Source organism: Cupressus sempervirens, chromosome 10 (assembly GCF_028749045.1).
Source record: "Cupressus sempervirens isolate cs-2001-9-10 chromosome 10, ASM2874904v1, whole genome shotgun sequence".
Classification (NCBI taxonomy): domain Eukaryota; kingdom Viridiplantae; phylum Streptophyta; class Pinopsida; order Cupressales; family Cupressaceae; genus Cupressus; species Cupressus sempervirens.
The window spans coordinates 854,456,169-854,470,294 of record NC_143127.1 but is presented as its reverse complement, the minus strand read 5'-3'; the positions used below and the strand labels follow the sequence as shown (position 1 = coordinate 854,470,294).

The 14,126-nt window shown below is 36.8% G+C and overlaps 1 protein-coding gene across 5 annotated transcripts in view; it reads left to right on the top strand.

The window, feature by feature from the left end:
• LOC149536696 (sporulation-specific protein) overlaps window positions 1–10,503 on the top strand; it is a 72,604-nt gene extending 62,101 nt beyond the window's left edge. For 4 of the 5 annotated variants that reach the window (XM_089806918.1, XM_089806919.1, XM_089806917.1 and 1 more), the window contains one exon: window positions 9,511–10,503. In XM_089806918.1, coding sequence (XP_089663044.1) covers window positions 9,511–9,745 — 235 coding nt within the window. In that variant the 3' untranslated portion in view covers window positions 9,746–10,503. The remainder of the gene's footprint in view (window positions 1–9,510) is intronic. The other variant, XR_016357916.1, reaches the window with a different exon arrangement.
• The last annotated feature ends 3,623 nt before the right edge of the window (window positions 10,504–14,126 follow it).

Below are 14,126 nucleotides of genomic sequence, written 5' to 3'. Positions count from 1 at the left end.
TGACTAAGAAAGTGAAATTCCTAGGCATGACTTCAACCAATAGTATGATTGTAGGAAAGGTGACACAGTGCAAGGCAGGAGAATCCCCAAAGGAGATGACCTAGCTCCCAACAAGTAACCACACAATGGAATATAAAAAACAACACGAAGATTTAGATCCAAACAACACCAATTCTCATAATGGAATCATCAAACTTACATCCAACGTGCCCGATTGTAAGGCCTTTCGGGTTATGGCCAAAAACATCAGCAAATTACTATAACAGATTTGCAGAACCTCGCAAGATCCAACTCGTAGCTAGCCCGAACCCACAATCTGGTAGACAACCTCAAGAAGGATCTAAACTTGTGCTCGCAAGCCACCAAGCAACCTTCTTGTTTCTCAAGACCACACTTAGCTACTAGGTCTACTAAACTTCGTTGAGCTGAATAATGACTCTAAACTTCAGAAGACCCTCTACTTATACTAAACCAAGCCATAGGTTGGCCTAGCAGATACATTAAATAAACACACATTAAATACACGCTTAAGCCACAAGTCAGCTTGACCGACTCAATTAAATAAGACTTAGGACAAGCCACAAGTTACAATGCATAACTAACTCATAAGACCAAATAGGAGTATGCACTCTTAAGCATAGGTCCATGTGCCATCTAATGATCTAAATCCAAGAGCGCATAAGCCAACTCCCTAGGATCGAAGCTCGTGAATACAATCTCCAAAGTCTGTTAGTAAATTGGGAACACACTATCAACAACCACCAACATGGCTTTAACTCCAATACGATTACTCCAAACTTTATGCGCACTTAGGACGAGGTTCCCTAAAATGTCTTGAACACATCCCCAACTGTGGAAACCTTAACTCCAAATATCTGAGCACAAAGCTCCTGCATATAGGGTTGCTCATTATGCTAGGATTCTCTTGCATTAAACACCCTAGGTGTGAAGAAAAGTTCTTCTTAACAACTGGAAGAACATCTTTCAAGGTTTAACACATTAATTGTGAATTGGATCTTCGCATAAACGTCCTGCAAATTATCAATTTGTACACTCTTGCCTTTGTTCCACTTCTGCAGCTCCTTTCTTGCAACTGTGTTCTTCATAATTGTCTTTAATGTACCACAGTTCTGTTTCCCACGCTAATCTTTAACCCTTTGAGAATTCTGCAACTCAACTTGGCTACCAAAACTCAAGTTCCTCCTTCCAAGTTCTGTATTCTATAGGGGAATCAGAGAATGCTTCTTGCTACCCTGTCAACAGTAAACACATTCTTGACACAATCATGCACTGTCTTGTAATCATACTACCACGGACTACCAAGTAATATGTGACAACTACTCATGCCCACAATATTACAAAACACTTGATCAACATACTGTACAATATGAAAATTAACAAGACATTGCTCCTTCACCTCCAAAGGATGCTCATCTTGTAACTAATTGATCTTATAAGGACAATGATGTCTCACTCTCTTCAAACCAAGTTTCTGAACCATCTCCTCAACAGCTAGGTTATCAATACTACCACCATCCACAATAATATTCCAACATTTATCTCCAGACTTACATCGAGTTCTTAACAAATTCCTCCTTTGACAAGGTTCCAACATCACCTTACCAAGCAACATTCGCCGAACCAACAAGTTATACTCCACCTTAGGCTCATTCAGTGAATCCACATTCTCATGTACCACAACAACTCTTCTATCACCAGTCTTCCTATCAACATTGGGACATTCAAAAGCTTTATGTCCTTCACCACATTTGAAACAATTCCTTCTATGCAACCTTACTTGTTCTTCTCTTTTGCTCAACAGGTTTTGGTTCATCTTCAACAATCTGTTTATCCTTCTTAGAGCATTCCTTCTTTTCCTTCCCTTAGGAATTACCTTGATGTCTTCTCTTCAACTTCTCTTCTGCCCTCAGAGCATATTGATAAGCATCCTCAATTGAATCAATCTTCACCATATGAATCTCATCTTGAATATTGAATCTCAAACCATTGATATATCTAGTCACCATTTCCTTAGACAGTTCACTATGTCCAGACTAAAAAGTCAACTTGTAAAACTCCTCAGTGTAATCCTTCACAGACAAGTCCTATTTCAGATTCTGCAATCTTTTAAACAACTCAAGTTCATAATCAGCACAAATGAACTTTGCTTTCAATTTTGTCACCATCAATCTCCACCTAGTGATCTTCATTTCACCTTCCTCTTCTCTATCTCTTTGTAATTCCTTCTACCATAAAGCAACATGTCCTTTCAACTTAGTTTGTGCCAACCTCACTCTAAGCGAATCTCCAATATCCTCTAACTCAAAGTAGTCTTCCAATTCACCAATTCAATCGATCAGATCTTCAGGATTCAAAGTAGCCGAGAAATTAGAAACATCCATCTTATGCTTCAACTTCAACTTCGATCCCGATCTACCCAGCTGACTAGTTGTGTCTTCCATAGGTCTCTCCATCCGATCAATGTCTTCATAACCATCTTCAATACCCACATTCCTAGGTACACCAGCTATAGCTCTCATGTTCTCAACGACCATGTTATTCTTCATCAATTCCATCTCAGATCTGAAATCTGATCTAACCTTCTCTAAAACCTTAGTCTCCACAACATCACAAAAGATTTGCAACTGCCCTAGGGTCCAATCTTCTCGGAGGCATCTCCCAAGATCTTTGCAAACTCAAAGCGACAAATCTACAAGATTGACCAGCTCCACAAGATCAACCTAATGCTCTGATACCACTTGATGCATTGCAAGGTAGGAGAATTCCCAAAGGAGATGTCCTAGCCCCCAACAAGTAACCACACAATGGAATATAAACAATAACATAGAGATTTAGATCCAAACAACACCAATTCTCATAATGGAATCATAAGATTTACATCGAGCATGCCCGACTATAAGGCCTTCCGGATTATGGACAAATTCATCAACAAATTACTATAACAGTTCTACAAGGCCTCGCAAGATCTAACTCCTAGCTAGCCCAAACCCACAATCTAGTAGAGAACCCCAAGAAGAATCTAAACTTGTGCTCGCAAGCCACCAAGCAATCTTCGTGTTTCCCAAGCCCACACTTAGCTACTAGCTCTGCGAAACTTCACTCCTCTAGCTACTAGCTCTGCGAAACTTCACTCCTCTTAGCTACTCCATGTTGAACTGAATAATATAACTCTAGACTTCACAAGACCCTCTACTTATACTAAACCAAGCCACAAGTCAGGCTAGCAGTTACATTAAATAAACACTCACATTAAATACACACTTAAACCACAAGTCAGCATGACAAACTCAGTTAAATAACACTTAAAACAAGCCTTGATTTACAATCCATAACTAACTCATATGCCCAAATAAGAGTACACGCTCTTAGGCATATGTCCATGTGCCATCCAACGATCTAAATCCAAGAGCACATAAGTCAACTCCCTCGGATTGAAGCTCGCAAATACAATCTCCAAAGTCTGCCAGACTGCCAGCAAATCAGGAACACGCTACCAGTAGCCAGCAAAATTGCTTGAACTCCAAGACGATTACTCCAAACTTTATGCGCGCTTAGGACAAGGTTCCCCAATATGTCTCGAACGCATCCCCAATTGCGCAAACCTTAGCTCCACAAATCTGAGCACAAAGCTCTTGCATGTAGGACTGTTGACTACCCCAGGATGCTCCTGCGTCATAATTTGAGAGCGGATCTCCTTATCTTAGCCTTAAAGAAGCCCTAGGGGTTGCCATTGATAAGACCAAAGTAACGAACATTTCTAATGGCCTCTCGGACGATGTTAATGACATGCTTGTGGAATCCCAACTTAGCAAGAACAACAAAAACACAGTTCTATCAAACCTTTTTGTAAGCTTTAGAAATGTCAAGCTTTAGAGCCATAGCCATAGATTTACATTTCTACATGGAGTGAATGACCTCATGAGTTGATATTGCAACATCCTTAATTTGATGACCAAGGACAAAACCCTTCTGGGCAGAGCTAATAATTTTGTTTAGAAGAGGTTTGATCCGATTCACCTTAACCTTAGAAAAGATCTTGTACACAGTATTGCATAAGCTAATAGGTCAGAAGTCTCTCATCAACTTGGGGTTAGTTACCGTAGGCATGGGGACAGTGTATGTGTTGTTCAATTTTTGCAATAGTTTAACCAAGCAAAGGAAGTCTTGAGCAACTTTGGTTAGATCATACTTTATAACTTTCCAATATTGTTGGAAGAAGGCTGGAGGAAAACCATCAGGGCTTGGGGCTTTATAAGCTCCCATAGAGAAGGTAGCCTTTTTTACCTCATCTTCAGTGACTTGTGAAAGTAACATTGTCATCCTCATCAATAATCAATGGGATTTGATCTAAGAGCTTATCATGAATAGTAGGATCCGCTCTAGACCCATCAATGAAATTATGAAGGAAGATCTGAGAAGCCTGTTTGCCTACATCCTTGGCCTCTATGAGTTCCTCATTGTTATCATTCCTGATAGATTTGATGTTATTCCTTCTCTTATGCTTAGAGGTAGATCGATGGAAGTCGGAAATGGCTTTCAACAGACAAGGTACTTTTCACGAATTCCCAAAATTCATAGATGTTAAAGGGTTAATCCATTCAACACATGAACAACTTTCTTTAAGAGATAAAGGTTGTCATCATTCATCATATATTCATATCACCAAAATATCAAAAACAGTTTGAGCTTTGGAATGTATTAGTTAGCTAATAGTGCAAGAAAAATTTGTCCAACCCTTTGCTTGTCAATTGATTGGCTATATAAAGTCTTTTAGACAACCAAAATAAAAAGATGGGTTCGCACAATCTGCTTTTTGGATTTTTATTTAAAAGAAATTCATAAAATTTCCAAATTTATCCCCCCAGTACCTAACTCATTATGCTCTAAAAACAACACAAAACTCTATCTTATCTAATGAATGCACGAGACATCATTGGGTTTTTTTGTCGGATTCCTCAGGCTGAGTTATATATCAAACGACCTTCCACTCCGTGTGAGCTGCCACGAATTCCTGGATCACCTTCAAGTTGGGTATATTGATATGTACTACACGTTGTCATCAAATATCTCTCTCTTTTGACCTCTTGGATTTTGGTGGTGTAGTTAGTCAAGTTGTGAGTGCATACAAGGCTTCAATTTCTGCTAGTTTGGATAGGTCTTTTGCGGTGATGTTCTTAGAGTCCTTAATTTTCTCTACCTCCCGCTTTAGATCTTGCATGAACAATTCTTCATCTTGGTCAACTTCTCCACTCTCAAAGACATACAGAACCCTGTTACACTGGAGTTCCTCCAATAGCATCTTGGTAAACTTGTTCAATACTTTGATGAAATTGGAGTACTCTATTTTTCTTTGTCCAATAGTCAAGTTCCTCCATTCGATGTTCTTCTTGCAAGTGTAGAGCATGTATTCATCTGCACTTTTACAAGGCTTTTCAGTAAGGAACTTAAAGACTCCACAATTTTGGATCTACTAGATTTGGGCGATTACATTAACCTATTTATTTTCTTTTTTCTCCCATACAGAGGTCTATGTTTCTAATTTGGCTTTGGCTAAGGTCATTTCATCATATATTTCTTTGGTTTTATCTACATGGGCTTCACCTTGTTGGACGATATTTTTTCTTCAAACATATTGACAATCATCTTACCTCTTTGTACTTGGTCGAGAAAATTTTTTTAGTTGGGGATTTGGGATTGAAAGACTATGGTCCCTGAGCTTGAGGTTGAGGGGATAGCTTGCAGATGGCTTCAATATATTCAACCATAGTTTTCAACATATGTTTACGCTCTTTCTTATCCCTTTCGTCTTTGTGGCTTTGAACAGACGATTATTGGTTCCTCTATTTGCAACTCCTAAATCTAATTTCTCGATTTTAAAGTCACTCACAATAGGTTATTCCACCTCTTTTGTGGTTATCGGTCGAGCAACCTTTGCTACCCATCAACCCGTCTATGGGTCTACTATCATTCATGGCGTATCCTTCAAATTCTTAGCCTTAGGTGTCATTTTAAGGCATTTTTTGACCATGTCTTCGATAGGTAGTGTCGCAGGTACAAATTTCCTCTTCTTGATCATTGAGGTTTCTAGCCATTTTGGAGTGGAATTGGTGTAGAGTCTATAACACTCAATGCTTGAGTCTGGGGAATCATTGAGGTCAGTAGTTTCAACACTCAATGTCTAAGTCCGGGGAATCATTGAGGTCAATAGTTTCCAACTTATCAAATTCGGTTTCCTCCTTAGACATGGTCTTTTTATCTCCTCGTGAATCTAGGTTAACCACTTTTTTTTGAGCTTCAATCATTGTTCCTTTATTCTTATTTCTTGTTCTTGACCATGTGACCTGAACAAGAGTGACAATGAGTGTTGGGGTCATAGATTCATCCTTTGGGCTTGACTTCTGGGCTTTACTATGAACTTCACCCACATCTCAGTGTTAACACTTTTATCATCTTTCTTAGAGATTGACTTAGTTTTCTTAGGCTTGCATTTGTTCTCATGCAACCATTTTTGAATTTGCCTTATAACAGAGAACATTTTGAACTTTAGGTTGCCATTTTTTGGGATTGTCCAATCAATTTTCGGTATGGGAAGAGGACTTAAATCAATATAGACAGGCACTAGGATGTTTTCATCTTCCTCCTCAACTCCATTAATGTTCATTTTTCGACAATTTGGGACAAGGTGAACCTGCTCCATGATCTTTTAAGCACCTCATCTTCATTAGCATCAGCCCAGTAATCTTCTAGGTGTGGAATCAACAGATACTTTGGCTTTAGAAGGAAGTGTTCCCTTGCAAACCCCTTGTTATCAAAATTCATGTGAAGTTTATAAAACTGAAATTGAAATTTGAATAAATCTACCTTCAGATTTAGACCATCCAATGCACTTCTACATTCACATGTACCTAGTTCAATGGGAAAGGAAATACCTTCCTCACTCTTGGGTGAGTATATTTTGCTGATGTGGGCAAGTTGTCTGCATAGTTCCACTAACATGAAGCAATCCAAAGCATACATGGGCAACTTTACATGGGCTCCTTCATACCCTCCTGAGTCCCACCCGTAGGTATGTAAAGTGCGGAAATTGTGTATAATAATACCGATACACGCCAATGAGTTGAGTAGCTTCATTTGACATTCTTTGATAAGGAATCACTACTAGTTCATGTTTTAGTTTACTTAAGAAGGTGTCATTTGTCCTTTTATGTAAACAAGAGTAGCATTCATCTATCTTCGTGTCTTCTGTGAAAGGATCATGTGGTAATCCACTGCATCACCTTGACCCACCTTTCTGTGCCTTAATTATCTAGTTCTTGGCTATCCTAGTTGTGTATAGTTGCTTGTTTTGGGAAAATTGTGCCCAGGAGGAGGAAACGTTGAATTCCAAGTACTTATCCCTTACCAGAATTTTCAGAGCTACTGTAATAGTCTCTTTATTGATTGCAAATAACACCCCACCATCAACATTCATGATGCACCTCTCCTTGGGGCCATACTTGTCTATACAGTCCTGAACTAATTCGAGGCAAATCATTGATGCCAGGAAAGCCACGGCTTAAACAATCTCACTTTTAACTATGGTGCTCATGACATAATCCGCTACATGGTTACTGGCCCTTCTTACTAGAGGCATTCTCAAAAATTTGTAAATCTGTCCTTATATTTGTTTCCGAAGGAGAGTGGACAGACCCAAAACTTCGACTCTGATGCATATTCTTTAAGACAAAAATAAAGCAATCAACAACTCACCTCTGTAAGCAACTAAGCCTTTCTACCTCTTTTTCCAAGCTCTAGTTAGTTGTACGCTCAAGCTCTTCTCACAAAATGTTTAATAACTAATGTTGGGTGAGTATATTTATACAACTAAATAACATGACATGCAATAATAACAGATCATTAATCACAAGGGAAGTATTCGTCATGGTTGAAGAAACACCCAAAACTTCTAGAAATGTTAAATTGAGAAAAATAAGTTATGGTCCTTGGAATCCTACTATGAGGAATGGTTATTGAGGATGGGTAGACTGAGAGCCTAGATTTAGGGATGGCAACTTGTGGGTGTGTGGGAGTAGAGTCCCTAGTGGGATCAAGGGGCAGTGGCCCTTCTTGGTGTTTGGGGGTAGTGTACCTAGTGTAGTTCAGGGGTAGTGGCCTGTTTGGTGTTTTAGAGTAGCAACTTGGGCATGTTTACCTTTATAATATAGGGTGGGTTGAGCATGTTCTTTCCTGTGATACAAGGTGGGATCAAGGGGAAGATTCTCCACCACCAACCATAGATAAAGTTCTTTGATACCACAAAACCCTTCACAATGCATGTGATATTCACAATTTCATCACGAGGACAAAATCTGGTATTTTGATTGTTTTCTGCTTACGAAAGTGTTTTAGCTTTTTCCTTTTTCTTTTTCTTTTGGGTGATCTGTGGGTTTGCTTGGGTCCGCCTCAGCTTCCTGTAGGGTGATCAGATGGACTCCCAATGAACTTTGGGTGGACCCTGGGCACACCCTAGGCTGTCATGTGCCCCTAGATCTGGCCTTGTGGGAGTTCTGCTGAACCCTATAACATAGCTAAAACCCAAAATCAGACAACCTTAAGAGAACTAACAAAAATGTTCATGTTCATTCATCTTTGTTGCTTAATATTTAGATGGTCTTTGATCTAATGGTTCCCTTAATTTATATACTACTTGACATTATACTATAAACAATATCCTTCACATGGAAAAAGGCATCACCTTTGAAATGTGGAATTTGGAAAGAGGACATTACTGCAGAAATGTGATAATTGATTAGGTGTAAGTTTGATGATAAAACATGCCTTTTATTTAGGATGTTACTTGACTTGTGGAATATATTATCTATCCAACAACATTTACCAATGGCTTTGCATGGTTACAATTCTAATTGTTTCCTGTGCCTCATCTCTATCAAATTCATTGCATTTTTAAATAGTATTAATAAGGACCAATTTCTCAGTTATTCTAACCTGGTGACCTCATAGGGAGTGGCTATTGAAAATGACTTACAAATCTCCTAAAGTATTTGCAGTATGTTGTTAAAGGTGGTCTCACAAATCTTGTAAACTGTCTCTAATAAGTACCGAACTGTTTCGTAGAATAAATATATATTGCGAAAGGTCTTGTTCAAAGTATGTTACATATGCTCAATCTATTTGATGTAATATCTTAGTCATTCCTCCCTTCTGATTGGATTCACCTACATTGAGTTGTCTTAGCTGTACTGCTTTGTGTTAGTTTTCATCTCTTTGGACAATTTATGTTTTAGGCAGGTGATGACATTTACAGAATTTTTTTTCTTAAGGTTAGTTTAGTATACATGTCAAGATAATAAATGTGCATTGTATTAAGTTGTACTATCCATTTCCACTATCCAATATTCATTTCAAGATAATAGCTTTGATTCTGTTATTACTGCTAAATAAGTTTCAGGGCCTGATTTTTGTGTCATAACTTTCTTCTCTTTTCATCAGCTCTTTTGTAAAGCAACAAGCAGATCAAGCAGCTATGCTCCAAAGCTTCAGGGACATAAATGAATTGATTAATGATATGCTGGAAGTGAAGAGAAAAAATTCAGTGCTTGAAGATGAACTAAAAGAGCTACAAAATCGATACTCTCAAGTAAGCCTCCAGTTTGCAGAAGTGGAGGGAGAAAGACAACAACTAGTCATGACGGTCAAGAACTTGCGGGGAGGAAAGAAGTCTTAGATTGTGGCTCTAGTCCAAAGTTGTCATCAGGGATGAAAGAAAGCATTCCCTTGTCTCAGGAGATATATCAGTGATCTGCTTGATCTTTGTTGATTGTATTATATTCATTCTTAGAAGTTGTTAAAAAGCAAGGGAATAGAGGAGGGGGTTGGAAGAGCTTTTCTGTCATGGTATTTCATGTTATGAGCAAGCACAATTTTACCCGATATCTTAATTTGTAGATCAAAATATGCCATTGTAGATATGGATTTTGTTAGTTTTGATAGCATTCTTTCATTTGTACTGAAGAAATTTTTTCAAATATTGATAAACGGATTCTTTGTTCCTTCATAAAACAGGAACTACACATAGCAATCCAACTCTGGAAAAAATGATTCCGAGTTATCAATGCCTACTGGATCTATTGGCATTGCATGTAATCTTGTAGCCTTTAAAACTTACAATCACGAACAGGATAATTTTGTGAATATCATCATATTGGAGGCACACCTCAGATTTTTAATCCAAGGCTTTGGCTCTCCAATTTCTTCTGATTACGAACTCGAATGAAGATGAGTAATTAGTACTTGTAAAGTCTTAAAATGTGTCAGGAAAGAAAGGACTTCGGAAGTTGTGGCCTCACTACAGTAGACCATTGAGCTACTTTATCAAGTTAGATTGTACGAGTAAATGGTTTAGCAGTTATAAATAATGTTCTAATGGTAAATGTTTACAGCATGCAAACTGTCTTGTAAATAAATATTCGGGGCTTTTTGTCACTTGTGCTTATGGAATCATTCCATAGTTCATGAGGTCTGGTGCTCATTAATTTATAGCTGTGAATTTCTTTTTGAATCTTGATGAGGTGAAAATTTCACGATCACTGCAATTTTATGTTGTCATGATGAGGTATCAATTTTATCTTTACTGCACAACTTATGAAACTTGAGAACATACAAATGTTATTCATTGATCAGGAGTTTGCAATTCAGCTGTTGGCTTTCATGTAAGAATGTTTGACTTACATTTTATGTGAGTTATGAAATAAGAAGAAAAATGTGATGATGAACAAGAGCACAAGAACTAAATGAGAATGCACAGCAATTTAACACACTAATGGAAATGTTAAAATTTTCTATGAATACAATTTGTCCCAATCTACTTTTACTCACACAATTTGCATCCCCTTTTAGAAGAGTGCATGTGTAGTCTTTTAAATATGTTGAATGTTGAATCTTTATTCTTGATAGGAACAACTGAAATGAAGTGTACACTAACCAGTTCAGTATAGATATCATTTTGAAGGCAACATTCTTGACTTAAGAGTACCAATATCTTGGGTTTGACTTCAACAAGTAGTTAAATTGGGAGGGCTGTAGAAAAGAAGAGAACTTTGGTTTCAAATGTTGATTTTTGGATTTGTTGCAAATGTATTAACACTGTCATAATGTTTGGGATAAAACACATATTACTTCAAAGTAATATCAAATTAGCAAGATTAAAGATGTCTTTGATCATAATATTTCTATTGTTTTGATATCAAGAATATTGGTTTCCCTGGATACATGATATTTACCAATTACTCAAAAATGTTTGATATCACATCTTATATCAAGAGTATTGGCCTTGGAGAATATCACATCTGTTATTCAATTATCAGTAGTTTGCCATTCAAGTGTTGGCTTTCATTTAAGAATGTTTGACTTGCAGTTTATGTGAGTTGCGAAATAAGAAATAAAATGTGAGGATGAATAAGAGCACAATGACTAAATTGGAATGCACAACAATTTAACACAAAAATGGAAATGTTAAATTTTTCAATGAATAGAATTTGTCCCAATCTATTTTTATTCACACAACTCACATCCCCATTCATAAGAGTGTATGTGTATATGTTGACTCTTTATTATGGAAAGGAACAACTAAAGTGAGGTGTGCTAACTAGTTCCGTGTAGGTTTAATTTTGAAGGCAACATTCTTGAGTCCGGTGGTGCTGTGCAAGAAAGAAAACTTTGGTTTCAAAATAGACGTAGCGAGACTAAACTTTATCGTCATTATATTGTCCACGTTATTTTTCTTCTATTGCTCTCAATTGTTCTTTGTGTATGTCGAATGTAGGCCAACAATACTATTTCATGTTGGAAACAAACTAAGAGAAATTAAAAACACTCGATAACATGTAAGTTTAAGATTAAAATTTTGATTGAATAACATTTTATTGAATGAAGAGGGGGTAGTTCCTAACGAAGAAGTTGTTATGATGTGTCTTGTAGGCTATTTAAAAAGAATTGAAAACGTGTAAACAATTAGATTCATTGCTTTCAGTAATAGCTTGAGCAAAAGGAAAAAAAGACTTGGATGAGGAATAACAATAGATGGATGTGCGAATGGAATATGTGTCCCTTAGGCAACAAAGAGAAAAGCTTTTGTTCTAGACTAATTTGGCAAACATTTTTGTCATAAAGTGTTTGGGAGAAAAAATAAATAGTATATTGAGAAGTTTAGTTCCACATTTGATCCCTCTCAAAAAAACATACTTAAATGTTTGTATCTCATGAAAAGCTAAATTTCTCATTGCTTAATCTAGAGTTAACTCTCATCAACTTCAATATGAACCTAGGAGGTGGAAATGATTTAAACAAATTATGGGAAGAGTGTGTACCTTGTACTTCTGGGACAATTAAATCTAAAACACTTTATTGCAAAGGACTGTTATGATACCACTTGATGAAGGGCACTCCCCTTAATAACACAAACACATAACATAAATATAGAAATAACAAGTTGCAAGAATAAAAAGTTGACTTCTTATTATCTCCAAAAGCATGAGAATTACAAAATTCAGAAACAAAACATGCAAAGCGACATGGGCATTTTCATTATAGTATTTTGTAAGCAAGAGCCATCACCAACTTCCCAAAATTGTCCTAAACAACCCTACATACCTTTTTTATATAGGTAATTTTTCATTGCCTAAGAAGATCCTAGAAATTTAACCCTAGACCTAGACGTCTACCATCCCTAAATTATTATTATTAATATTTTATTACATTAGAGTATGCCCTAACATCTTTCAGAACTCAAAAGAAATTTCATTTTTGTCCATTTCAGGTGGCACAACTTTCGAAGACCATAATTCATTTCTAGTAGCTTTGATTGACTAATATGATATTTTAATAATGCTATGACCTAATCTACAATGCCTCACTTGCATTAGCTCTAATCAACCGAGGTTTGACCCCTTTTGTAGCCTCTAAAGCCTTTAAATATGAGTTCAAAGCTTTTATACCATAAACTTTTGATAACTTCACAAATAGATTTGATATTGCAATGAGAATTCACTACTAGGATGCTATATCTAATATTGAACCTCCAAGGATGAAATCAAAACACTTTGAGCTCAAATGACTAACTTACTAAAAATACTAAGTCTCTAGAAATAGTAACTTTGCACTGGGGTAGCCCTTATTGAAAGACAAATTAGAAATAGTTTCTTGGGGATGCAAGGTTGCCCTTACACCTAGAATGCTCATGCATTAGACACACAAGGTATTTTGAGAAGTGACCTTTTCACATCTCAAGTGTTTAGAGGGAAACCTCATCCCTTGTCAACCATGATGAATCTTCAAAAGGTCTTTGTAGTGCCTCTTGTGTTTGCAATCTGTATCTTGTCTATTTTGATTTGAGAGATACTTGATACTCTTATTGTTATATGTATTTTGAGATGACCTGATGGTCAGATGTTATACTTTGATTCAGTACCATAGATGCCTTACTGCTATGCTGTTCAATTTATCATATTAGCATGTTGATGCTATTTTGAGATGACAGTAGATCTATGATGATATCTAGTTATATGGTTTATTGGACATATTTGTTGATTATGTTATTAGATAGATTTTATGCTATGGTTATTTACTTCATTCATGTATCTTTACACTTTCTGCGAACGTGAGTGGTGTAAATGGATTTATTAGTTACTTAATGCATTAATTGCTTCGGCTATAACATATGCAATTGCACTTGATTGTGTGTTTTTCATGTGTTTTAGTGTGCAAGAGTTATATCCCTGGCAGTGGCCTATGCAGTTAGTGATTCAGCTGTTCATGTTTTACCAATGTCGTCCTTGTATGGTCGATGTATCCTTATTTTAATTATTTTAATTAAAACCTTTTGGTGATTAGTAAATTTGAACTCATTTGCATTATGTGATCGGACTAGTGAGCGTGTCTGTGCATTTAGAGGTTCACTCTGTCGTGAAAGTGTTAAGTGATTCTCTGTAATTTTGAGTTTTTGAGTTTTAAATCTTTTCGGATTTAATTTTTGGCAGCTTTGCCTTAGGTAAATTTTCGTTACGGAGAAGAACCTATTTTTGTTTGGGTCAATTTGGAGTCTCGTTGCT